This window comes from Schistocerca gregaria, chromosome 6 (genome assembly GCF_023897955.1).
Source record: "Schistocerca gregaria isolate iqSchGreg1 chromosome 6, iqSchGreg1.2, whole genome shotgun sequence".
Lineage (NCBI taxonomy): Eukaryota > Metazoa > Arthropoda > Insecta > Orthoptera > Acrididae > Schistocerca > Schistocerca gregaria.
This window is the reverse complement of record NC_064925.1, coordinates 269,413,831-269,441,519: the sequence shown is the minus strand read 5'-3', so window position 1 is coordinate 269,441,519 and position 27,689 is coordinate 269,413,831. Positions and strand designations below refer to the sequence as shown.

General features: G+C 41.7%; 1 protein-coding gene across 1 annotated transcript in view; it reads right to left on the bottom strand.

The window, feature by feature from the left end:
• Positions 1-27,689, bottom strand: part of LOC126278706 (odorant receptor Or2-like) — a 66,061-nt gene that overhangs the window by 9,111 nt on the left and 29,261 nt on the right. The window contains exon 5 of the mRNA XM_049978979.1: positions 18,740-18,901. Coding sequence (XP_049834936.1) covers positions 18,740-18,901 — 162 coding nt within the window. The remainder of the gene's footprint in view (positions 1-18,739; positions 18,902-27,689) is intronic.

Sequence of the window (27,689 nt, the reverse complement as noted above, 5' to 3'; positions counted from 1 at the left end):
GTGCCCATCCTACCATTCGATTCAACCATTTCTTCACGCTACTCAGGCAGCGGAGAGGACAGTCTATCACAATGCTGAATTCTTTCTGAAGAAATTATGGCTGTACATTCTTGATGGCCCTAACAATTGCAGCACACTGTTCCTCCGTTGCACAGCAGTTACCTCTGACTCTAAAAGAAAGCTATCATGTTTTTAACATCTGCCTGGACGGCACTACGGGTTTAGGTTGGCACTAGCCGCCTCTGTTGGTCGTGCTTCCTCTCAGCAGTGAGGCGACCTCACTTGGACTTGGGGTCGCGAGACATTAGCGTGACAATGAGCCCCGGCGATGGCGCTAGAAGGAAGTGAGTGAGTGACAGATGCAGCTGAGTGCTGGAGTTGTGTTGAGGACGAGCAAGAAGCGCACCGGAATGCTGGAGATTGCTTGTAAATGATGCAATGTCACTGAGGTACTGTGTTCGACCAGCGTTACCAACCGACCTATTTTCTGTTTATTCGCCTGCTGCGCACCGCTTATGGATGACAGATTTGTTTCTTTAAGAACTTGCATTAGGTACCTCACGACACGCCGGTTTTGAGGGTGCTTATTAGCGAAGAAGTTATGTGTGCCTTGTTGTGTGAGCAGGACGCGTGTGGAAATTGATACTAACTAGCCTTCACAAACTAGTGTCGTACCATGACAGAGTTTATATAACCGCCTGTAATTAGGCGTTTTGCATCGGTGGTGACTAATACTGCCCGTTGCAGGTGCGATCTTGGACGTTGTCGTTGTGTTTCTTTTTTCTGACAGAACGGGGTGGTACGATCCGTATTCGAGGCCGGATGAAAAGGGATCGGTGCTAGGTATACAGACCTACAAACAGGAAAGGGAAGTAACGCGCGCGGTCGTTACCTCTATGTGTAACCTGCTCCTGATTGTTTGGGGTATGTTAATTTAATGTGTGTGGAAGGTAATTGTTCCTTACATATTTTGATGGTTCAGCTTAAAGTGAAAATATGATGATTATTTCTACCAGATATCATGTCTGGTATGATGAATCCCTGTACTGGAAAGGACGAAGAGTAGTGGTTGATAATTTTATTTATATATTATATTTGTTCCAATGTGTGTGGTCTGATATTCTTACTTCGCATATTTTTTGGGTTGATTATTGATAAAACGGCCGATGGATCTCCAATCAATTATTTGCGAAAAGTCAATGAAATTTTACTAACATTATTAAGGGAATCTCTCCTCCTGATTTCATATAGGTGAAGAGTCACACGTCGTCGGTGGTTGCTTCCGTACGTGGTAGCTTAATTGTACAATAAAATCAATTTTCACATATATCACTGAACTCAATCGAATGTTTAATCCGCATTCCTGTGCGATGTTTCTATTCACGTGCTTCACCACGATCAAGTCAAAGTGCGAAGGCAGCTTCTTCAATAAATTAAAACACTTATTTAAAAAAAAAGCGCATGTGTTTTTATTATTATTTTTTGAGTCGTCAGTCTTCTGACTGGTTTGATGCGACCTGCCTTCAATTCCTCACTGTGTCGACTTCTTCATCTCAGAGTAGACTTGCAACCTCTGACCTCTATTGTTTACTAGATTTATTCCAGTCTCTGTTTTCTTCTACAATTTTCGTCCTCTACAGCTCCCTCTATTCCGTGATATCTGAACAGATGTCCTGCCACCCTGCCCCTTCTCCTAGTCAGTGTTTTCCAGATGTTCCATTCCTCCTCAGTTCTCCGGAAGACGTCCTCACTGCATATCTTATATGTCAATAATATTCAACATTCTTCTGTAGCACCACTTCTCAAATGCTTCAATTCAATTCTTTTCCGGTTTCCTCATAGTCCATGTTTCCCTACCACACAATCCAGTGCTCCAAACGCACTTTCTCAGAAACTTATTACGTTTCATACTAGTAGATTTTCTTGACCACTAATGCCCATATAATTAGTGTTAGGTTGCTTCTTATGTCCTCCTTGCTCCGTCCGTCATGAGTTATTTTGCTATCTCATCTACTTAGAGATCACCAATCCCCGCTGTTCTCATTTCTTCTACTTCTCATTACTATCTTCTTTGTCCATTTACTCGCAAAGCATGTTCCGTACTGATTAGCCTGTTCCTTTTATTCAATACTTCCTGTGACTCTTCTTCACTTTCGCTGACGACCACAATGTCTGCAAATTTTATCATTAATATCTACCACCCTGAATTGTCATACCACTCTTGACTTTCATTTATTCGTGTCATTGCTAACTCAATGTACTAATTGAAGAGTATGGCCGAAAGACTACATCTCTGTTTTCCACCTTTTTTAATCAGAGCGCTTCGTCCTCGGTCTTCTACTCTTATTGCTGCCTCTTGGGTTTTGTGCCTGTCTTTCTGTGGCTTACCCCTATTTTCCTCAGAATTTCATCCATTTTACACCATTTGAAATCCTAAGAATTTGTCTTGCTTCTCCTTTACCCTTGCTTCCGTTATGAACTTCAGTGTCAGAATTACCTCTCTATTGAATTTATCTTTTCTGAAGCCAAACATGTTGTCATCTAATTTATCCTCAACTTTGTTTTCCAAACTTATGCGTAGTATTCTTGTCAGAAACTTCGATGCATGAGGTATTAAACTGATTGTGAAATATCTCTCGCAGTTTTCGCCTTTTGCAACCTTCCAGATGGTACGCTATGTGATCAAAAGTATCCGGACACCTGGCTGTGACTTACACGTTCGTGGCGCCCTCTATCGGTATTGCTGGAATTCAATATGGTCTTGGCCCACCCTTAGCCTTGATGACTGCTTCCACTCTAGTAGGCATACGTTCAATCAGATGCTGGAAGGTTTCTTGGGAAATGGCAGGCCATTCTTCACGGAGTGCTGCACTGAGGAGAGGTATCGATTTCGGTCAGTGAGGCTTGGCACGAAGTTGGCGTTCCAAAACATCACAATGGTGTTCTATAGGATTCAGGTGAGGACTCTGTGCAGGTCAGTCCATTAGAGGGATGTTATTGTCGTGTAACCACTCCGCCACAAGTCATGGAAAACACGGCCACACCATAACACCACCGCCTCCGAATTTTATTGTTGGAACCACACACTATGGCAGATGAAGTTCACCGGACATTCTCCATACCCACATCCTGCCATCGGATCGCCACATTGTGATTCATCACTCCACACAACATTTTTCCACTGTTCAGTCGTCCAATGCTAGCGCCCCTTACGTCGAGTCGTCGTTTGGTATTTCCGGGCGTAATGTGTGGCTTACGTGCAGCCGCTCAACCATGAAATCCAAGTTTCCTCACCTCCCGCCTAACTGTATAGTACTTTCAGTGGATCCTGATGGCGTCTAGAATTCCTGTGTGGTGTTCTGGATAGATGTCCCCATATAACAAATTACGACCCTCTTGAGCTGTCGGCGGTCTCTGTCAGTCAACAGGGAAGGTCGGCCTGTACGCTCTTCTGCTTTACGTGTCCCTTCACGTTTCCACTTCACTATCACATAGGTAACACTGGACATAGCGTGCAGACGTATGACACAAGTGACACCCAATCACCTGACTACGTGCGAAGTCCGTGGGTTCCGCAGAGCGTCCCATTCTGCTCTCTCACGATGTCTAATTACTACTGAGGTCGCTGGTATGGAGTAACTGGCAATAGGTGGCAGAACAATGCACCTGATATGTAGAACGTATGATTTTGGGGGTGTCCGGATACTGTTGATCACATCGTGTATATCGCCAGACTCATATATTCCACACACCAACGTGAACAGACGTTTTGTTGCCACCTCTCCCCAGAGATTTTAGAAATATTGGTAGGATGTTATCTGTCCCTTCTGCTTTACTAGGTCTCGGGTCTTCCAAAGCTCTTTTAAATTCTGAATCCCCTGTCTACTCCCTGTCAACTCCTATTTCTTCTTCTGTCAAATCATTACTCAAGTCTTTCCCCTCACAGGGGTCTTAAATTTACCACCCTTGCTTTTAATTTTACCGAAGCTTGTTATTTTTCGATTTCTTCACATTATTCATGCAGCCATTTCGCCTTAGCTTTCCAACACTTCTTATTTGTTCCATTGTTCCATTCCTAAGTGAACTGTTTGTACTGTTTTTCAAAATTTCACTGACCTTTTTGTGCTTCCTTCTTTGATCGATCAACTGTAGTATATTTTTCTGTTACCCACGGTTTTTTCGCAGATACCGTCTTTGCACGCCAGTTTTTCTTGCCTGCTTGAGCAATTGCCCTTTTTAGAGATGTTTTTTTCCTCCTCAACTGAACTGTCTACTGAGGTATTTCTTATCGCGCTGTCAATAGCTTCAGAGAACTTCAAGCGTATCTCCTCATTCCTTAGTATTTCCGTGTCCGACTTCTTTGTCCATTGATCCTTCCTTACTAGTCTCTTAAGCCTCAGTCTACTCTTCATCAGTATTAAATTGTGATCTGAGTCTACACATGCTCCCGAGCACACGTTACAAATCAGTATCTAATTTCGGAAGCTATGCCTAACCACAATGTAAACAAAATGGAATCTTCCCTTATCTCATTTCCAGCCCTTTTCCAAGTATACCTTCCCCTCTTGTGATTCTTACACACAGTATTCGTCATTACCAAGTGACACTTATTGCAGAAATCAGTTGGTGTTCCCTGCCTCTCTAAGTACCAAACCCAAATTCTCTCGTAACCCTCTCTTCTACTCTTACCCCTACAACCACATTCCACCCCCAACCCCCCCACCCCGTCCCATGACTATTAGATTTGGCTTGCGTCGGCCTCATCTATAACTTAAGTATAGTTGTCGCCGTTGGTTCGCTGTCGATTCTGATGAGAATAACGGTAAAACGTTCACAGTAACTCACTCTCTGCCCTATTTCCCTATTCCTAACAATTTTCTGCTGCTGTTGATGTTACCTTATACGCATCTGACCAGAAATTCTTGTCTTCTTTCCATTTTACTTCACTGACCCCCACTGTGTCTAGATTGAGCCTTAGAAATTAGAACTTGTCTCTTCAGAATTTCTATCTTCTCTACGTCGTTAAGACTTCTGCCACTCCCCCCCCCCTCCCCCCCCCGCTTCTGATTATTAGAATTTTATCCTTTCATTCGTTACTCAATCTTTATCTCATGGTCAACTGCCCCTTGACAGTCCCTTCCTGGAGATCCGAACTGGAGATTAGTACGGTATCATCATGAAACTTTTTTTAATTACAGAACATATGTCTTGTAGATAACATGATGTTCCTTTAATGCAGTGGTGTTCATTACCTTCAGCATCCACTTCTTGCTGATCATTGCTGATTCTTCCGGCTTTCGGGGCAATTTCTCACACCAAGAGCAAGAGATTGCCCTGAACTTCTGTCTGTTCTTCCGCCCTCTTTGACAAGGCCGTTGGCTGAATGAGTGTGACTTCTTATGCCGGAAGCTTCCGGCCGCCATTGCAGATGATTTTTATTCAAAATTTAAGCAGTGTCGTGGTTCGAAACCAGAACCAAGGGCATTCTGAATACTTATCAACAACCTAATCATCAGACCACGGGTACGCACCGAACACCAAAATAAAGCCACAACAAGACTGACTCCTGTGATGTATAGTGCATCTATTTATTTAAAAATAACATATTTCAAATTGGTGGTATTTGTACAAACATCGACTGTTTTAGAATGTACAAACATTAGAAACATAAGATATGTCAAGAATCTTCCAGGTATTACAAATACTAAACAACAATTGATTCCTAGTGATCAGGTTTCCACTGGTGAGCTACAGTACACCAGAAATCGAAGCTAATCACTACAGAACATTGCAAGTGCTACGGCTCACATCAGTATAATCGATGACACTGATTGACAGTCATTGCTTTTCGTTACAAATGATAGGGCTTAGTTACAGTTTTAAACAACAACGAATTTCAGTGAAGGCTGCAGTAATCAACAGTCGGAATTATGGTTCAAAGGCTCTCGAAATTTGTATTACCCGAAATCAGTTACCAATTAACACCAACATCTAATAAATATACATTACGTAAAAACGGTACAGTTGCACACATCATTGCCAAAACAAACTAGCCAAACACGATATTAAGAAGGAGGGAAGAGGGAATTTTAACGAGATTCTATAAAGAAAATTATCTTAAATATACTTATATACCACAAGAAATATTTAAAATTAGAGTCTCTGCAGTAATACAGAGAATTTTAAAAATTGAACAGAACTCACTGAAGTAGAAAATCTCCTCAGGTACACTTAATGAAATTCAAAAGCCTTACTTGATAATCAGTGTTACAAAGACCAAAATATGCACACACATTAATCATAAAAGAATCTTTCAAGATAACAGTATATGCAGTATAATAGATATTAATATAAAAGGTGAGCATTATTTTAAAAAAAACAAGTATAATTATTCACAAGACCAAGTAACGAAAAATAGAAAATAATGAAACTGAAATGCATGTACTAAACAACGTGTTGAAATACGTGTACTAAATAAACGTACGGTAACCGGCTTGAGCATACCCCACACCACAAACGGCTGTTCGTCACAGATGCTAAATCTTGCACACAGAAAAAAGCATTAAATTTACCCAACATACACGTGGAAAACAGCAAATGGGCCTAAATATGACAAAGCAAAGTTGAGTCCTTACAACCCACAAGTACTTTAACGGAGTAGAACTGACAGAACTGCATAAGTTCAACGCGTATCTGGGCCTTTTCAACGCGATGATGATGATGATGATGAGGTCCCATACTCTGAGGAGCGTAGGGAACGTAGCGAGAGATCCGCACCGCCGACTAGGCAAGGTGGTAGCGGAGGTGGTTTGCCATCACCTTCCTCCGACCGTAATTGGGATGAGTGATGATGATGAAGACAACACAACAACACCCAGTCATCTCGAGGCAGGGAAAATCCCTAACCCGCCGGGAATTGAACCTGGGAGCCCGTGCGCCGAAAGCGAGAACACTTCCGTAAGACCACGATCTCAACTTAACTGACAATAAAAAGTTAGAGATACTTCATGTTACAAGATTTATTGGTATGGTAACAGAGGGAGAGCTAATTGTTCAAGACAGAGGTAAACTGACAACAAAACATCCATAAAGTATCTAAACCCAGAACGCAGGTCAAATGAATTCCTAGTAGCAAATCAGAGCGGTTTTGACGAAAGGCAGCGACAGATTAACTACGTTATGATATCTGTTATTCCTGCATCACGCTCAGGACAACTTAGGATTGTGTATTCGTCTACCAAACAAGGGAGCAAAAAGCAGGGCTTGTCGAACTCCGCAGTATGTCTCGGCACCGCAGGGCAGCAGGGAGCGGTGACTCCACAGCAGGTATAAGCACGATTGCCACCGTAAACGTGAGACACTGAAATGCAGAGAGCAGATTCCCACGGCTAGCACGTCCAAATCGCGATCCTGAGACAATACTTCCGAGACCGTAAGTTCCCAATGAACAGGCCTCTACTGTGAGGTGCGCACGCGCTTAAATACTACTCGTGGGGATGCAAATGTATCACCTAGCGAGACCCCTGAGGAACTGTAGCTACATAACGAAACTACTTAAGTGGGACCTGAGCAGCCTCACAATGGCTCAGTCCAGGACAAGGAAACTAATTGGGATAATCATATTTATGACGTCGTAAGGCCCCACAAAGCGAGAACTGTTGCCCTCAGCCTTTCTCTGTGCCTAGAAATTTTTAAAAACACTGTGTCAACCAACCTTAGTGAGGCATGGCATCTACCACTGTTAAACTGGGCGGCCTCCTTCCGGTGGGCAATGTGAATACTGTTCCAGCAGAATTCCGGTTTTCCATGAGGACCTTGAGATTAATATCCTCAGGAAGGCTATTACTTATCTGCCCTAGATATAATATCAGCTAGTTATCCAGAAACGAAAATTTCGCCTTGGGTGATGTAGCTTTATGAGCGAATGTAAGTCAGATGATGGACTGTTGCCACTTTTCCTGTACCGAGGCGGGGAAAATAATCATCGCTGATTTCAAGTTACGATTAACTCGCTCCACAAATAATAGCTGCGGGTAATGGGCAGAGTCAAGATGCGAGATATCACACTATTGAAACATAAGCTTCTGAAATCTCTGGACATAAAGGCTGACACTTCATCACTCGTTAACACCTTTGCTGCTCTGTACACCAAAAATATTTTCGTCTGCTGCAGAACGGTAATCCATTTGTGGTGGATTACCTCGAAAGCAGACAAACACGTCAGTCCACGAAATATGTACCTGTTACAATATTTAGTATGGTATATTATGCCCCACGTCATCGATAAACAGGTTACCAATAGGTTTCTATGCCCAGCTGGACTTCCCTGTACATACTAGAATTAGGTTTAGCCATTTTACTTTCTTGGCGCTAGGCAACTAGTTTCCTTACGTTTCCATTCGAAGTTTACCAAGCGAAATGCTCTTTAATCCTCATGATGGTTTTGTAAATACTGCGATGTCTCCCACACAGAAATCGGTGAAAGTGTTTGAAAACTGCTGTAATTAATTTCTACAGAAGACAATTCTTGACCATCCATTCATAGCGTGTGCAATAATATAAGACGTCTTTATTGATGGAATAGCCCAGAATATCTGACTGTCACTAAGCTGTTATTTGACGTTACTCAAATGAGTAACCACACGTTTTAACTCTTTTAAGTTGGTGAACGGTCTGGAATATCCCCCAGAACAACAAAGTAAATTCCTGGCTGCATCTCAGATGTACTTCCCTAAAATGCTGAAGGCTGATATTGCAACCGTCCAGTGGACAACCTCCCTATTTTATGGGGCCTAGCCAATACCCAGGTCAGATCCTGGTTGTGGGTTTCTTATCGATATCATTTGTGTTTAAGGTACAACTTAAATTTCTTCTGTCCATACAAGACAGCCAAAGCCCCCAGTTCATAAATAATGTAACTGGCTTTGGAGGACGATAGAGAACTCAAAGCACAGGTGATCATCCTACAGTAGGCCTCAACATAGCCACTATCCATTAATTGGTGGCATCAGCTTACAGCATCAGCTTACAGTCGAAATCAGATGCATCTGCAATAGGCATGATGGCCAAGGCTGTTAAAGTGTGAAACACAGGTTTCTGCGAGTCTATCCACCAAACGTTTTCACCATTTCGGCGCTACTAATTCAACGGCCAATTGGGCAAAGTTATCGATGAATTTTCCAATAATATTTGCCATTCCCATTAACCTAGCCATGCGTTTTTTGTCTGTAGACAGAGGCCACTGACAGGCAGTCTCAGTACAATTGTGACTGATGTTGATTTCTTCAGCTAACAATGCGTTCCAAACAAGAAATATCCCAGGGAGCCACATTTACGTTGGAAGATTTCACAGTCACTTCAGCTCTAGGTAAATCGCACAACACTTGGACTAAATCGTCAAGATATTAAACGAAGCTGTCACTGTGTACTGTATATTACAACAGCTTCCAAATATTTGTAAAGAATTTGAAATTCTGAAGCACAGAATCCAATAAAAGCTACAACACACAATCACAGTGATTAACCCGGAAGCTGAATGATTTTATTCGCTGGGTGACATTGTCATTCAGGACGGCAGGATGGATCAACACAAGTAGTTATTTATTCTTGGAGACCATGTCTACCTCTACAAACAGTTTTATTTTCCCCAACACGATGGCATCGATCAGAAAGTCAGTGCAACGTGTTACACAGACCGAGGTGTACATGAGTGGTTGGAAGACTGCCAGGATCAATTCACCGTACTCACGTGACCACTAAATTCACCGGATTTAAACCTAATGGAGAATATGTGAAACCACCACGATCGGGCTGTTCGAACCATGGATCATCAACCAAGAAACCGGGCGCAGCTGACCGTTGCATTGGAGTCGGCTCGGCTTCCTTACAGAATCTTTCGGAATCTCACTGACTCTCGTCTTCCATGTCTCGCAGAGGTTCGCGAGACTAAAGATGATTATTGAGGCTTTTCACAGTGCCTCACCAGAAGCAACTGAAGCTTCGAGATGGCGGAAGGGGAGGAACGTTTCACTATGTACGCTTAATAACTGAGTTACACGTAACTTTGAACGCTGTAGTGGTATAAGTCTCTGAGTATTAATAATAGTAAATAGCGTCGTGGACAGTGAAAAGTTTCTTCTCTCTTCGAGTGTTATATTTTGCCATCCTGTGAATTTTCATGGGTGGGTGTATAAAGGTAAACATGCTAAATTCGTCACAAATTCGTGTCTGTAAGGTACAATTCAATACCCTTCCTAGATTTTGTTTGCACACTAGACGGTCAGATACAATATTTCACATCTCCTCAAAACATATAGAGGCCGCTTTTTAACATTAGTGACATAAATTTTACGCAAGTCGGAGACCACAGCTCTATTATAGCGACATGCATTAACTTCCAGCACCATTTCGATCGTGTTCTTGTGAATGGAGGTAAACATAGCGGAAGTTGTGGTAGTGTATTCAGGAAATCTTCCGTTTTTGCGCTACATCACAATAAAATGAAATCTCAGCAAAACGCCTACTACATTCCTTCCTAAAATCGTATTCCGATAGTTCGTCTGTGGGTATATTGTGTATAATTGTAAAGTTCTTGCATCACACAGATTTTTTAAATGGTGGTCCTGTTTAGTGGTCGACTATGCGAAGTACTGGTTCAGAAAGCCCTGGAACCTTAGGATCGATTGGTAAATACTACTGCTTTCACCTAAGGTGCTTATTGTATATGATTTCGAATAGACCCAATCATTTGTAACAAAAATGAAAGATTGTCAGTCAGTATCATCTTCCGGGTGATCAAAAAGTCAGTATAAATTTGAAAACTTACTAAACCACGGAGTAATGTAGATAGACAAGTAAAAATTGTCACACATGCTTGGAATGACATGGGGTTTTATTAGAACAAAAAAAAAAAAAGTTCACAAAATGTCCGATAGATGACGATGGACAGCAAGACGTCAGTGACTGCGCATGACAATTGTGTATAAAAGGAGCTATAATGAGAGAGAGAATCAGATACGCCAGCAGACGCAGTATGTTGATGTTACCTGAAAAGTTGCTTTTAGTGAAGCTGTATTATCAGAATGGGGAATGTGCTAGTTCAGCGCTACGATCCTATCGCCATAGGAACGGGATTCGAACGGGTAAAGGTCCGTTAACAAATGCAGCTGTGGTGAGAATAATTTCGAAGTTCGAAGCCACGGGTTGTTCAGACGATAGATCCCGTAGTGGCTGACTGAGCACAAGGCGTAATGATGCTGACGCAGTTCAGGAAGAAATGGAGACTGTAGTGTGTTCCTGTATGCACGGGGGAGTCAGCGCCTGTGCAGTCGCACGTCGCACCGGCATTCCATACACTACTGTTTAGTTGGCACTCAGGCGTACCCTCCTATGCTATCCGTACAAAGTCCATCGGCATCATGAACTGTTACCTGGCGATTTAGTGAAGCGGAGGGCATTTGCGGAGTGGGTGTTTCAGAAGATGGCGGAAGATAACGATTGGTTGAGTAACGTGTTGTGGACCGACGAATCTCATTTCAAGCTCCGAGTGTCTGTCAACGCCCACAACTGCAGAATTTGGGCTACCGAAAATCCTAGAACTGTCGTGGAAACTCCATTGCATGACGAGAAAGTCACGATATGGCTTGGATTCACTACATCTACCGTTATTGGGCCTTTTTCCTTCGATAAAATGCGTGATTCTGGTTTTGTAACTGCTACCGTGACGGGTGAGAGGTACGCCGATATGTTACAGCATCGCATTATCTCCAGCCTGGCTGATAAACACCTGCTGAAACGTATGATGTTTACGCAGGATCGTGAATATTGCTAGACGCCTGAGAGATCTCTTGCGCGCGATGTTTGGTGATGATCGTGTGCTCAACCGCCACTTTCGTCATGCTTGGCCTCCCAGGTCCCCAGACCTCAGTCCGTGCGATTACTGGCTTTGGGGTTACCTGAAGTCCCAAGTGTATCGTGATCGATACAGCTGAAGCTGAAAGACAACATCCACCGCCAATGCCTCACCATAACTCCGGACATGCTTTACAGTGCTGTTCACAACATTATTCTTCGACTACAGCTTGTTGAGGAATGATGGTGGACATATGGAGCATTTCCTGTAAACAACGTCATCTTTGCTTTGTCTTACTTTGTTATGCTAATTATTGCTATTCTGATCAGATGAAGCGCCATCTGTAGGGGATTTTTTGAACTTTTGTATTTTTTTGTTCTAATAAAACCCAGTCAATCCATGCATATGTATCATTTTGTACCTCTCTATCCACATTATTCCGTGATTTACCCAGTTTTCAAATTTATACTAACTTTTTTATGACCTGGTACTATATTACCTAGCGTAATAAATGATAAATATGTTCTTCTCCCTCCTCACACCTCCCCCACAACTCGTGATTGGTAAGCTAAAATTACTGAAAACTTACGAAAACATCGAGCAATGAAAGTTAACGTTATGAACCATGAACAACAACCACATACTGAAATGCCCCCAACCAACTAGGGATTTTGACTATATGACTACCCAACTGCAGAGAATCTGAGATGATATCCCTCCTCAGAATATCCATCAACTCCATCAGTCAATTCACTTGCTGAATTAGCAAATTCCTTTCTCTTCAACCTGTCATATACTTTCCTCATATTGTTATCATTTGTTTGCCTGTACATGCACATCGCTTTTCCCAATATCTCACCCGCTCGTACATTTCCTACACGGTGTGTCAAATTTTTTGTCTTAAATTGTATTATAGATGTGAACATACCATAGAAACATTTGACAAGGATCACAGAATAATTGGAAGATGAAATTATTTAAAGCGCCGTTCTGGTATACACCAAAGATACCGGTACTCATAAGAATTACTGGCTTTAGTTGTTATTTACTGCCTACATGTGTTTCATAATAAGTAAGTATGAAAGTTGCCCAGTGTCGCTTTAGGTGCCCATCTGACAGATATGTCTGTAGTTTGTGTGTGAGTGTACGTGCACGCGCACGCGCTTGTGTGTGTGTATGTGTGTGTGTGTGTGTGTGTGTGTGTGTGTGTGTATACAGTTCAGAACTAACTCTCATTTATATGACTATCCTTAGACTAAATCCCATTTTATGTAATATAATTGTTGACCCCCTCACTTAAATACTATGCAGATGAATGTTTTTATGTATTTGTGCATGCGATTTAGAGGCAAATATCTTTGAACAAGACGTCAGTGTCAATGGACACTTGCATATTTTTTTCTGAAATACTACAAATCTTCGAATTAGGCATTATCATTATAGTAAGTGCCTCTTTTAAAACTACCTGTGACTGACTGGAGAGGGGGAAGTGTGTGGGAAAGGGACAGGAGGAGTGAATAAGGAAGAGGTACAAAGGACAAAAATGGCTCTGAGCACTATGGGACTCAACTGCTGTGGTCATCAGTCCCGTAGAACTTAGAACTACTTAAACCTAACTAACCTAAGGACATCACACACATCCATGCCCGATGCAGGATTCGAACCGGCGACCGTAGCAGTCGCACGGTTCCGGACTGCGCGCCTAGAACCGCGAGACCACCGCGGCCGGCTACAAAGGACAACTGTCGCAGTTCCACCGCACTGTACCTGTGTCTTTTTTGTGCAAATTTCTTCCTGCAAACATGTTGAATATTTAAATTTTCGACAACTACCACCTTGTTTTTTTTTTTTTTTTTTTTAAAAAAATCCCAGACACCGCATTCTTGCGTCGTTTAATTTCTCGCCATTGCCATCTGGGATTCTTCGACTACTGCAAAACTATCTAGCCACGGAAACTTGATCTGTAGATCAAATTCCCTATGGATCTACAACTAAGAAGCAATTTGTCACACAGAGTCCAGCAACGCCACTATAAGTTTCTTCTTACAATCAGGGCTATTCATTTATTGCTATGTTTATTAATTCGTTTACCTTAAATTGCATCATGAATTGTAGTACACACAAAAACCAAAATTATGTTATATCACTAAAACAATTAATTTACAACTACGATATTTAATTAAAGCGCCAGCGATACTATTGTCTATCATAAAGCCTTTAAGAAATGCAGGTCTGGTCCTAGCTATTTCTACTGTGCCATCTGAACGGAAATAGCATGCGAAAATCCTATGCCACTAGGTAAGATCTGTAGGTGACTGTTTCTTAAGTAGTCACTAAAGTGTCCCCAGAAACGCCCTTTAGGCACTTCCGTCCTCTCATTTAAAACGCCGACGCACTCCGCTTTCACGGCACAATAAATCTCTACCTCTCCGAATTTAATAGCAACCACCCCTTTCCTTCATCGTGCAACCTTCTCATACTTTCCATTAGATCCCCCAACGAATGCTGCTCACTCCTGAGCTGCTTTGCTACAGCTGAGGAGCCGTTCTCTCTATTATTATGCTCTTTAAATCTAACCTAAAATTCCATCGCGCCTGCCCCACATATCTCGCTCCACAATCATGACATTTTACTTCATACACTCCAGATTTCCTCATTCGGTTCTCACCTGTGTCGATCTGATGCCTCCACCTCTGTCCTAATTTGTTGTCCATGCTGGAATCAATTCTCACCTTTTTCTTGTTGAATGACCTCGACAATGTATGTGAGATAATTAGAAAACATGTTGCGGCAATAATCACCCGATTGACAACTGAGTTGAATATCCTCGATATTGGTAGTAACAGTTCCTTATGTCACTGTGGTGCCAACCATTGCTGAAATTGCTGCAGTGGATGCTGTACGATGAAACAGAGCCATATGAAGGACACGATGAACTTCATTCTCGATAATGCCGCGTAGCTGTCCGGAAGCGGGTCATCTTGCGACCGTACATATTCGTGGCTACCGCTACCAGAAAACATATGGAGTGGCTAAGTTCCTGCCATGGCTTTCTGAAATATCGCAGAAGGAACGTCCAGCTTCTAATAGCCTTATTACATAACCTCATTTATACTCAGTGACATGTAGTGGCCTCTTTTTTGCATTAAAAGTACCTTAACCTAACGGTGTGTGTGTACAGTAAACCTTATCAGCGTCCACAAAGCGGTGCCACTGGCGCCCCTCTTAAGTGACTGGTTCGACATATGAACGGACATCATCTTTAAAGTGTAGAAATGTGCATACTAATTATCGCCTTATTTCGGAAAGTCTTTCTTGGTGTTGCGATGCTTCCTTGCGTCATTGCATTTATCATCAATGATCTGAACTGCTGGTACACAAGTCTCTTTTGCCGTGTCGCTTTTTTATATTTTTACTTACGCAGAAATTTGGTGATGACAAACAGAAAGAAAGAGATAACAGTTTATGACATGAAAACAATACCTACCAGTTACCATTACTGCCTAGTATTTTTTGTAACTTTTCAAAATGTGAGCATCGTGCCTATCTGCACTTACAGGGCGGTCCATTGATCGTTACCGGGCCAAATATCTCACTAAATAAGCGTCAAACGAAAAAACTGCAAAGAACGAAACTCGTCTAGCTTGAAGGAGGATACTAGATGGCGCTATGGTTGGCCCGCTAGATGGCGCTGCCATAGGTCAAACGGATATCAATTTTTTTTAAATTTCTGAAAACGCATGGTGTTAGAGCGTGATTACCTGTAAATACCACTTTAATGCAATAAATGCTCAAAATGATGTACGTCAACCTCAATGCTTTTGGCAATACGTGTAATCACATTTCTCTCAACAGCGAGTAGTTCGCCATCTGTAATGTTCGCGCATGCATTGACAATGCGCTGACGCATGTTTTCAGACGTTGTCGGTGAATCATGATAGCAAATATCCTTCAACTTTCCCCACAGAAAGAAATCCGGGGACGTCATATCCGGTGAACGTACGGACCATCGTATGGTGGTTCGACGACCAATCCACCTGTCATGAAATATGCGATTCAATACCGCTTCAACCGCCCGAGCGCTGTGTGCCTGACATCCATCATGTTGGAAGTACATCGCCATTGTGTCATGCAGTGAAACATCTTGTAGTAACATCGGTAGAACATTACGTAGGAAATCAGCATACATTGCGCAATTTAGATTGCCATCGATCAAATGGGGGCCAATTATCCTTCCTCTCAAAATGCTGCACCATACATTAACCCGCCAAAGTCGCTGATGTTCCACTTGTCGCAGCCATCGTGGATTTTCCGTTGCCGAATAGTGCATATTATAGCGGTTTAAGTTACGGCTGTTGGTGAATGACGCTTCGTCGCTAAATAGAACGTGTGCAATAAGTCCGTCATCGTCCCGTAATTTATCTTGTGCCCAGTGGCAGAACTGTACACGACGTTAAAAGTCGTCGCCTGGTGCATAGAAATATGGAACGGGTGCAATAGATGTTGATGTAACATTCTCAACACCGACGTTTTTGAGATTCCCGATTCTCGCGTAATTTGTCTGCTACTGATGTGCGGATTTGTCGCGCTGGAGCTAAAACACCTACTTGGGCATCATTATTTGTTGCAGGTCCTTAAATAATGTAACTATCCGGCGAACGGTACGGCCACTTGGATGATGTCGTCCAGGATACCGAGCAGCATACATAGCGCACGCCCGTTGGGCATTTTGACCACAATAGCCATACATCAACACGATATCAGCCTTTTCCGCAATTGGTAAACGGTCCATTTTAACACTGGTAATGTATCAGGAAGTAAATACCGTCTGCACTGGCGGAATGTTACGAGATACCAGGTACTTACACATTTGTGACTACTACAGCGCCATCTATCACTAAGCGAAAATTGTGGTCCAACTAAAACATTCATATTTCTTTACGTACTACACGTATATGTAGTAAAAATGGGGATTCCTATTTTTAAAAAACGCAGTTGATATCCGTTTGACTTGTGACAGCGCCATCTAGCGGGCCAACCATAGCACCATCTGGTTTCCTCCTTAAAACTAGACGAGTTTCGTTCTTTGTAGGTTTTTCGTTTGACGCTTATTTCGTGAGATATTTGCCCCTGTCACTATCAATGGACCATCCTGTGTACATACTTTGGCACTAGTATTTATACACATCTTGTGATATACGTGGGAGTTTTCAGTAGCTGCCAATTTTATTTATTTGTAATTTTCTCTTGCCGTGAATTGTCTCAAACTTCTCAAAAGATCCGTTTTCACGTCTTCAGGTCCCCTATTTGTTTTGTTATTTTCCCGGATCCCATAGAGACGACTGCTTTTTATTATTGATTCATGTAAGCTTTGGTTCTGTGGTTCCTAATTTTGCCTGGCCGAAGGATAGAATACGTTTATTATTGTTTTTCTTGTCCTCTTTCTTATTTGTTATTCATTGGCACACTGAACTGAGACTGTAACTCCCAGATATTTCTACTTAGGACATGCCCCAGCAGTTGTGATCCTTCAGCTTCTCCCGGCTGGATGTCAGTGCATCTGATGACGGCAACGTGGTCGTTTGCGTTTGCCGAAGTATTGTGCCCGTTGGACACTGACTTCCAGCATGTCACCCGTGAAGTATTTCGACACTCCTTAACAGTATTTCCATCTATGACACTGTCATGATGTTTACGTCATACAGAGGGATATTATGTTTTGTTTTAGAAGGAACTTTTGTCAATCTGTCCTTCTTGTATGTATCTACGATTATCTACATTATGTGCTCTCCTTAATAGTCATCTGCAACCAATATTATTTGATCATCCCCGAATAATAAACTAGACACTTAATCCCCATCTACGTTTAGGCGCATTAGTTCACACGTTTTCATCAGTTCTTTAAGAACTTTGTTCAGATAGATTTTACACACAATAGATACTATGCCGCCCCCTTGTCTGGAGCCACTGATTGATAGTATTACTGGGAGATTTCCTTTTCTAATTTAACTTTTGTGTTCATTACCTCGTAACCTTTTCCAGACTGAAGCACATCGAGCTTATTTATTGTGCCCTCATCAAGATACCGATATAGAATTTTTTGTTGGTACATTGTCGCTTTTTGTTTTGTAAATCAACGAAAATCTTATGTGTCGCCTCCCCTGGCTCCTTTTTCTTTAATTGTCTACTAAGGATCGGCCTGCGGTAAAGCTACTTTCTTCTCCTCCTATTATGGCATCATTCTACTGACGCTCTTACAATCCGATCTTGCAGCTTTCCCACTGACGCAATAGGGCTTATGTCCATCGAGTTGCTGAAATCTTCTATTAATCCTTTCTTACGAATGGTACCAAGCATGCTGTTTTCCATTTTTGCTGATTCTTCTTGATCAGTCAGATACTTGTTACAGACTAGGTGAATTGTATTTATCGTGCCTTCTGATGCATTTCTTATCAATTCAATGGGTGTTCCTCCAGGAGTTGAAGAGGTGCCACTTTTAATTTTTTATTGATTTTGATAGTTCTTTCAGGAACGCATGTGGTACTAGTCCCTCCTTAATCGTCCAGATTCTATGTGTAGGAACTCTACTCGATTATCTGTTAACATATATTCACAGTATTTCAGCCATCCCCCATCTTTATCAATGTTGTTTATTTGTTTTTATTCTTCTCACTTCTTACGTTCTTTACTATTTCTCCACCTTTTTTGATCTTATTCCTCCTATACTAATTACTATGCAAAGCAATCTATCTGAACCCCTCCCAGCATTTTCAGTCCACACTTTTAGTATCAGGGCTACCACAATTACCACATGAAAACCATTAGCATTGTGAAAGACTAACACTAAACACAAGATTTTATGGACACAAATAGCGCATAATTGCTCACCGACACGAAGGATTCCCTGGAGAAAGGGAAGAACCCCGCGGCAGTGATGCACAGTGGCCTCTGGGCTCTGAGCATGATCAAAAGGAGCGTCCGTTTGATGGACACGGGGCATTCTTGCATTGACGTCACCACATCGTACGCAGCGAACGCCACCTTCTCGCTCTGCAACACCCATTCAGCTCTCTGCATCAAGCTTCTTGCACTAACCTGTTTAAGCACAGTGATAATGTAATTAAGCTTCATTAACTATAATAGAGATGGATCGTATAATCATTGCCTAGGAAACATAATTGCTTTACTTAAATTACTGCCAGTTGAATCAAGGCACATCAAAATCGAATGGCAGATAAAGAAAGTCAAAAGTGCAAACAGACGCAGAAGTCGAAACTTCTCGTTTTTGTATTCTCTGTTTGTAGTTTCTACACAAAACACTTGGCCATTCTGAGTTGCTGATCCAGCGTATTTTTTATTTTCTTTCTTTCGTTTTTTAATATGCACAAGCTGGTTCCTTACTGTTACAGAGAACAAACGGCATTCTGCTCCAGCTGTGTGCATGTCACGGCCACATGGCAGCTGCTTACTGATTAAACATAAATCACACGATCCGACATCATCTCCGCAAATTATGACGAGCAGCAACCTCTTTGTCGACAACTTCTGCTCGGCGCTCTGCAGCTAGAACGTCCCGGTTCCTCCTCCTGTTCCACACACAGTGAACAATTTCTTCCATTCAGGGTCGTATCTGCCGTGGAACTTTCATCTGTGTATACGTTCAGCTTTGTGAGCACATCATCAGGTGTAAACAGCAGTAAATACTACTTGGAAAAAAACAACAACAGTTAAGTTGTTTACTGAGCTTTTAAAGCGGCACAAGGAACCCGGATTTGGTAGACAGTAGTCTGCCATGGCACGGATTGTTTACGGACACGTAATTCAAAGTATTGCTCGTTCATGACCTGGTATCGCAAAAATTTTAATTTTCACGTCTGAAGGCAATCAATATATATATATATATATATATATATATATATATATATATATATATATATATATCCATCCTACAGTGTGCACGCAACTGAGAAGGGAACGAGAGCTTATTCTACCACCGTTTACTAATCAGTTGTGTCTATCAAGGCTTAAGGTACAGGATGGCGGCATCTACTATCACGTGGTCATGAAGTCACTTCTGGTTATCCCATTCAAATCTAGAGGTGTATGTGAGATCAAGAAATTGCTAGAAATTTGTGACGTTCCCTGTATCCCTCCATAGTGCTTGTAAAGGAGAACTGTACCTTGTATGTTTTCTACAGATTCTCTTCTTTTGCTACCGTAACTAATAGAGTGGGACACGGATGTAAAGAGAAAAAAACCTGTATGGACCAATAACTGAGGCTGAATATGTTTTTTTTAAAAAAAATTCTTCCTTTATTTCTTCTACAATCGTATTTACAATATTTCGTTTAGAGTTAAATACCTGTTATGTCAGTACTCTTTGTTCCCCATTCGCGCGGCCTCAGTGCTCCTTGCCACGGTTTCCCTCGTTGGAGGATCGAGTCTTCCCTCGGGAATGTGTGTGTGTGTGTGTGTGTGTGTGTGTGTGTGTGTGTGTGTGTTGTCTTTGAGTAAGTTAGTCTAAGATTAAACAGTGTTTAAGTCTACGGCTCGATGACCTCAGCAGTTTGGTCCCACAGGAACTTATCACAAATTTCCAATTTTTTCGCTCTTACCCAGTAGATTAAAGGCCTCATTCCTGTCACAGAATCGTCAACAACAAGACCGTATGGTACCATTTTTAATGGAAATGGTATCTTTGTTTTCATTTCAACTCTAATGTTAGTGACAGACGATTTCAGTGTTTCCTCGTCTTTCAGCGAACAATCGATGAAATGTATGGGAGACTTATGGAACTTTGTACGATTCATGAGTGTATTTCCGCTTACTGTCTCTCCCTCCATACAACAGCGACTGAGAATTGCTGTACATTGCATATGCCAGCGCAGTTTTCTTTTTGCTAAAATCGACTGAACAGCCCTCTTGGAGGTATTTATATGATTTCAGGAATCATCTGATTTAGAATTGACTGAAAATCTAAAATTAGTGTTTTTCTGTTTCGAGTGGTATCATTACTTTCGCTTCCCACGTTCTTGTTCTAATTTCAGTTAAATGCATTCATTGAAATCCCAATGACGGTATGCTGGACTCAGATCTTTTTTTACATTCGTATTCCCGGTCGTTTCGATGATGTTTTTCGAGAAGTTTCGACTTGGTGCCTGGTTTATCTGACATTAGTGTCTTGTATACTGCGAATCAGTACATGTCCATGGCGAGAGTATAAAACTGTCTTCCTGTAATCCTCTGCCAACCATGTACCATAGCGATCGGGATGTAGAAGGAGAAACGTCCATCACCACCAACGAATTCTTTAATTTCATCTCTCGTTCCTCAGAAACCACTCTGCAATTCGAGTGTGTCACTTGTCGTAAATGATGTATATCCTTATGTGATCAGCACTTTTGTTGTTCAATCAATACGACGTTTCTGAAGAAATGCAAAGTGCACAGTTTTATTATAGGCAGTGCGAATAGCTTTCTGCACTGTGTTTCACTCAATTCTTCTTTGAATATACGGACGACTCTTGCAAGGCGGTAAGTGAGTGTTTTCACTTAGTATCATAATCTATATGGCATCGTTCTGAGCGACAATTGGTTGACAAAATGGTTTCTGCTTATGATGCACGAAGCGTCTAATAGAGTCATCAATGACAATTTTTTCTCTCATATTTCGTATGTAACTCATCAACATCATTTTGTTCTTCTTATTCTTCTTCACTCATCGTAATTATGAATTAGAACTCACGTGGTGTGTTGTTAGTACTTATACCACTGAGAATCTTAGTGATGACAGTATTGGTCGAGTACACAAAGAAAACACATCTCTCTTTTTCTAATTTCCTTTCACCTTCATATTCACCTTTTATTTTCTAACTTAACATGATGCCTGTTTACAATGCCTATTATGTTTCTTGAAATATAGTCGGACAATTATTTATGTACTATTGAAATCCACAAAAGTTGCTTCTTGATATCTACAGAATATAGTTCATTCTGAAAAATATTTTACCCCACCTGGTATTTAAATGTGTGAATTTTGTGATTCTTCTATCTTATATCTAGGTGATAGAACATTCAGAACTGATGTAACGTGTGTGCAGGAGCAACATTGTAGAATGAAACTCCAGAAATTAATGCAAAGAACGCAAATGTTCCGAATATTACTGAATCTCCTAGTAACATTTACGCTTACATTTCTCTCAAAACCGATCGCATGTTATTATTTAGGTTAAAATTAACATGTGCATTATTCCTCATCTCACATGGTTGGAGAGTGTTATTGTAACTGATATTCAGTTGTACCTGTCTGTGTGTGCTAAAAGTTTACCAATTCATCTAGAGTTCATAAACTTTAACCAAAGAGGGCCACACATTTGACTTTTAATGTAATAGAAACGTATTGCACCAATATGTTATTGTTTAGTATTTGAAGTACGTCATTGTTTCCGAAGGAAATGGTAAATTGCCAAAGCCATCGAAGTAGTACAAAACAATGACTTTCTTTTTACAAGATACAAAATGGAAACCATATTAACTTTCTGTCTGAAAGCTAACAATAGCCCTCTCATATCTCTTAGGTTCTTTTGGTAAATTGTCACTAATAAACAATATTCTATGTTGATAAATGTTCTTGTTGGAAGACTGCTTAAGGAGAACTCATTTTTCGTCAAATACAGACCAAATCTGTTGTTCGTATATGATCCTAAATACCGATGATTCCCTTCAATATGTATTTTTACATTGAATGATCATCTCCTTGAATGTCAGTTTTCTGTTTTCAAAAATGTTTTTCACGTTTAAAAGGCTCAGCAATCACTGTTGCATCTCTGGCTGAATCTCCAAGTACTGATAACGTAGCAAATGTTTAAATTATATTAGCTTGTTTGGGGATGTGCATTATATTCTCTTCGTCAAGCCGTTTTCTTTTGGAGTAACTTGTGAAGCAGTTTCACACGCACTTCTGACAACTACTGTGAGATTATTGTCTGGTTAGACACACTTCATACGACTTCAATCTGTTTTTATTATTCTGTTCATTACATTTACTCCATTTTTTCTTGTTCTTCTTCTGGTTCCTTTATCAGCCTTCTATGTCCATGCTACTTTAACTTACGTTTCCAATCCTACACTACCTACAAAGGTATCCTAATTTTTCACTGAACTTAGCATCTCCTGCTTCCTCTCTGTGCCATGTTTTTCAGTCAGAATCTCGTCTAATCAATGTTTGTCTGACAAACTGACAGCACTGCATAAGCGCTGTTGTATTTCTCGCACGCGCATCTAATGGATTACTCCCAACACCACCTCCACTTGGTTATTTCATTCACTTCATTTCTGCTACTTATTGTGAGTAGCCAAGTATATGACGCTCTACGGAAAGTTTGGTGATAACATGGTCAAGGAGAGATTCATCTTGCTTCTCCTTATTCAGTGGTCGAACTCTACATTACCAGTGATGCACTGATGATACAAAATCGGCATTATGGCGGGCTATCTTCAGATGCAGTGAAACGCGTTTTATCCGGCCCATTCAACTGTGGAAAAATTAAGTATTAGCCTTCATCTCCATGAAAATTTTCTCTGCCTTCTCTCTCTCTCTCTCTCTCTCTCTCTCTCTCTCTCTCTCTCTCTCTCTTTCTGTCTGTCTCTCTCTCTCTCTCTCTCTCTCTCTCTCTATCTCTCTCTCTCTTTCTCTCTTTTACACATACATACACTGCGCTCGCCTTTTATGCCCAGTAGACTAGTAGTCCTGTATTTATCTTAAGGTCCGTGTGTGGTTTTCTGTTTAAGAGACGTAATCTCGCGTTTTTGTAGATTCACTCAGTTCCCATTTCTTACTCGCTACACAGCTCTGTAGGAGTCGGACTCATTGGTAACACGTCAAGAGTATACTAAGTTGCACTTTTAGGCTTCTCTTTGTGCTTGTAGAATTTACTTCTTAAGTTAGTCGTGCTAAGATAGATTGGGTGTGTGCTCGTCATATACACACGCAGGGGGATCTGGCACTTTTAGGCTTCTCTTTGTGCTTGTAGAGTTTACTTCTTAAGTTAGTCGTGCTAAGATAGATTGGGTGTGTGCACGTCATATACACACGCAGGGGGATCTGGCCGCATTCCGAAAACTGTGGTTGTGCTTTTGATTCCGGTCACCTATTTCAGGCTGCCACTTCAGAGTGTATTGGTGTACCAGAAACTGGCGCGTTGCATGGGACACTTCAGTGTCTCTTGTTTCGCACTCAAGCTCTGCTGCCGAGGCGTCTTTCACTGTACCCGCCGCGGTGGATCCGCCCTCACCACAAGGTGAGTGGGTGGTGGTGACGTTTCGCTCGAGGCACAGGTTCGGCATGAAGCCTGGCCATCAGGTTTCGTTGTGAGTAAACTGGTGGCAAGGGTGTCAGGAGGGTCCGAGCAGGCACAAGGGATGAGGGGTTTGCTAATTTATCGGGAGCTCCAACGTTATGCACATTATGGAGCCTTTCGGGAAATAGCTTTCAGGCTGAAAGAAGGGCAATGTGTATTCGGTACGTGGCCTTGCCTGCAGCTGTCGATGGTGCACGATACAGTAGACTGCAAGTTGTTATTTATGTCGTTAGGCCGGGCACCAGTGACACCTGCCTCGGGCATGGATGTGTGTGATGTCCTTAGGTTAGTTCGGTTTAAGTAGTTCTAAGTTCTAGGGGACTGATGACCTCACAAGTTGAGTCCCATAGTGCTCAGAGCCATTTGAACCATTTTGAACCAGTGACACCTGTCGCTTGGGCTTTGAGGCGATCTTCTGTTCATATGAGCGGCTGTCGGATGAAGGTTGCTGGCCTCATGAGCGGGAAGCAAGTGGAGCTCGCAATTGCAGCATTATCTCTGGCGGTGATAGGGTTCCTTCGGTCTGAAGCCAAATAGAGGGTCTCAAACGAGGCTTCGAATGGAGATCTCTGGACCTGGTTGCGCTACATAACAGCAACTCGGGTAGCGGATTACTTCTGGAACGAACATAGGTCTCGTTAAGGCTAACCATGAGTTTGAGGTACTCTCGCGAATACCCACCAGTCGACACTACGATAGTGAAAACAGATCGTGTCCAGAGTGAAGACACAACGGATGTTAAAATTTAATCAGGGCTTGTCGTAGTATTAGTAACAAAGTTATTGAATTTACTGCCATCTGCATAATTAACAGTACTCAAATTATTCTTGAGATTGAGACCTGGCAGAAACACTAAGTACATATTAAGTGACTCGTGGTACATATTTCGGAAAGACAGATTAGATGTCTAGGATGAATGGAGTTCACTTCAGTCAACGCAAATATTGCCTTTATTGATATCGAATTTGTGTGGCTGTGATACTCTCTAGATGTGTATTACAGGACCAGTGAAATGAAGCTAAATGTTGGACATTTTTACCGGCAACCCGATTCCACCGTGCAGTTTTTGAGTCACTCAAAGTTTGCAGGGTTACATACAGGCAGTTTTGGAAAGTGATGTTGAAGTTTTTCCCGAATAGAAATATTTTAACTACAAACTAGCCTGACAATATCGAGTGACAGTATAAAGACAGGTACCATTAATCATAATTTCATCATAGCGATGATGGTTACTAAACTTAATATATCATCAAGAGGGAAAGGAGCTCATTTTTGCTAGAAAGGCCAGGTAAGCCGTTGCTGGCATCCCACTTTAGTTCCAGTATGATGGGTAAAGTTTGCATAGACTGTAAATAGCCCTCTGGAGAAGTAAAAGCCGCCTCAGTGCATTAGGGACGGAAAAATACGAACACAACCAAATTCATATAATGTTGAGGAAGCAAAGACTGTAGAACTCTAGGTTCACAAAAAGAACGCGCAAATGTGGACACATCAATGAGCGAAGCATACAACTACCACCGTCATGCCTGAGCAGAAAATCTCGCCGAGCACCAGAGAAAATTTGTAAAGAGTGTCGAAAGCTTCTAACCAGTTCCTCATTAATCTGTTTAGTGTGGCAATAGAAGAAAGAAATAGGAAAACAGAAGATTTCGTGTTTAATAAATCGTTCACGGGCAAGGGTCGTACAAACATACCGTCGTTTCAACGTCGCGATACTTCCGTATGAAGGACATAGATATACGCATCGTGTAAAAAAGATTTGGAAACAAATAAGTCGCCACGTACGGATGGAATGCCAGTTCGGTTATACAAAGAATACTCTACGGCATTGGCCCCTTCCTTAGCTTATATTTATCATGAAACTTCCGCCCAGCGCAGGTGCATTCAGTACATAAGAAGGGTAAAAGAATGGTGCCTCCAAACTGCACACCGCAGTCTTTCTTTCTGGTTTCACGTGGCCTGCCACACATTCCTCTCCTGTTCGAAACTCTCCATCTCAGAATACCACTTGCATTCCACGTCCTTAATTATTTGCTGGATGTATTCCAATCTCTGTTGTGCTCTACAGTTTTTGTCCTCTACAGCCGCCTCTAACACCATGGAAGTCATTCCCTGATGTCTTAAGAGATGTCCTATTATCATGTCATGTCAGTGTTTCCCACATATCTCTTTCCTCTCCGATTCTACGCAGAGCGTCCTCATTTCTTGCCCTATCAGTCCACTTAATTTTCAGAATTCGTCGGTAGCACCACATCTCAAATGCTTCGATTCTCTTCTGTTCCGATTTACCTACAGTCCATGTTTCACCACCATAAAATGCTGTGCTTCAAGCGTACATTCTCAGAAATTTCTTCCTCAATTTTAGGCCTATGTTTGATATTAGTAGACTACTCTTGGCCAGGAAACTCCTTTTTGCCAGTGGTAGTGGGCTTTTGATGTCCTGATTGCTGCGTTCGTCCCTGGTTATTTTGCTGCCTAGGAAGCAGTATTCTTTAACTTCATCTACTTTGAAATCATCTACCCTGATGTTAACTTTCTAGCTGTTCTAATTTCTTCTAGTTCTAATTACTTTCGCCTTTCTTCGATTTACTCTCAGTCCATATTCTACACTCATTATATTGGTCATTCCATTTAGCAGATCATATAATTTTTCTTCTCTTTCACTTACGATAGCTTGTCAATTTCAGGCCATGTGTAATCTGCATACACGTTATGTTTCTGTAATTCTGTGGTTTCCATTGCCTTCTGCATCCTCATGCCTTCGATGATTGCTTATTCTTCCACCTTTAGGGGCAGTTTCCCACCCAAGAACAAGAGGTTGCCCTGAACCTCTATCCGCTCTCCCTTCCTCTTTGACAAGGTCGTCGGCAGAATGAGGGTGACTTGTTACGCCGGAAGTCTTCGGCCGCCACTATCCTTAACATCGTTTTGCTGAAGAATTCTTGAACATATTCTCAGTTAGAAAATAATAAATTTCCTCTGGGTGTCATATCCAACACCGCCTAAGTCAAGGTATTGACACTTAACAGGGCCTTGCGGACATGCATATTATCTAATGCTGCAGCCAAGGTCTGCATGTATGTACAATATTTTTCTTAGTTGTGAGTGAGTGCTAGAGATCGCGCGCTTTGTGTGTGTGTGTGTGTGTGTGCCTGTGTGTGTGTGTGCGTGCGTGTGTGTGTGTGTGTGTGTGTGTGTGTGTGTGAGTGTGTGTGTGTGTGTGAGAGAGAGAGAGAGAGAGAGAGGGACAGGGGGAGGGAGAGAGATGGACAGAGATTACTTACTTTCTGTAAAATGGTGCAGGTCGTTTGGATACTCATGAAAATGGTGTAGAGTTCATTCAGATACTTTTGAACATGGAGCTAATTTGTACCTTTCTGGTGAAGGTTACATGTTTTTTAAGCTGAAAGTAGTGTAGCATGCGTGTATATGTACATATTTTGATTAAAAGCTCAGGTCGTTCGAGTACTTTTGAACAAG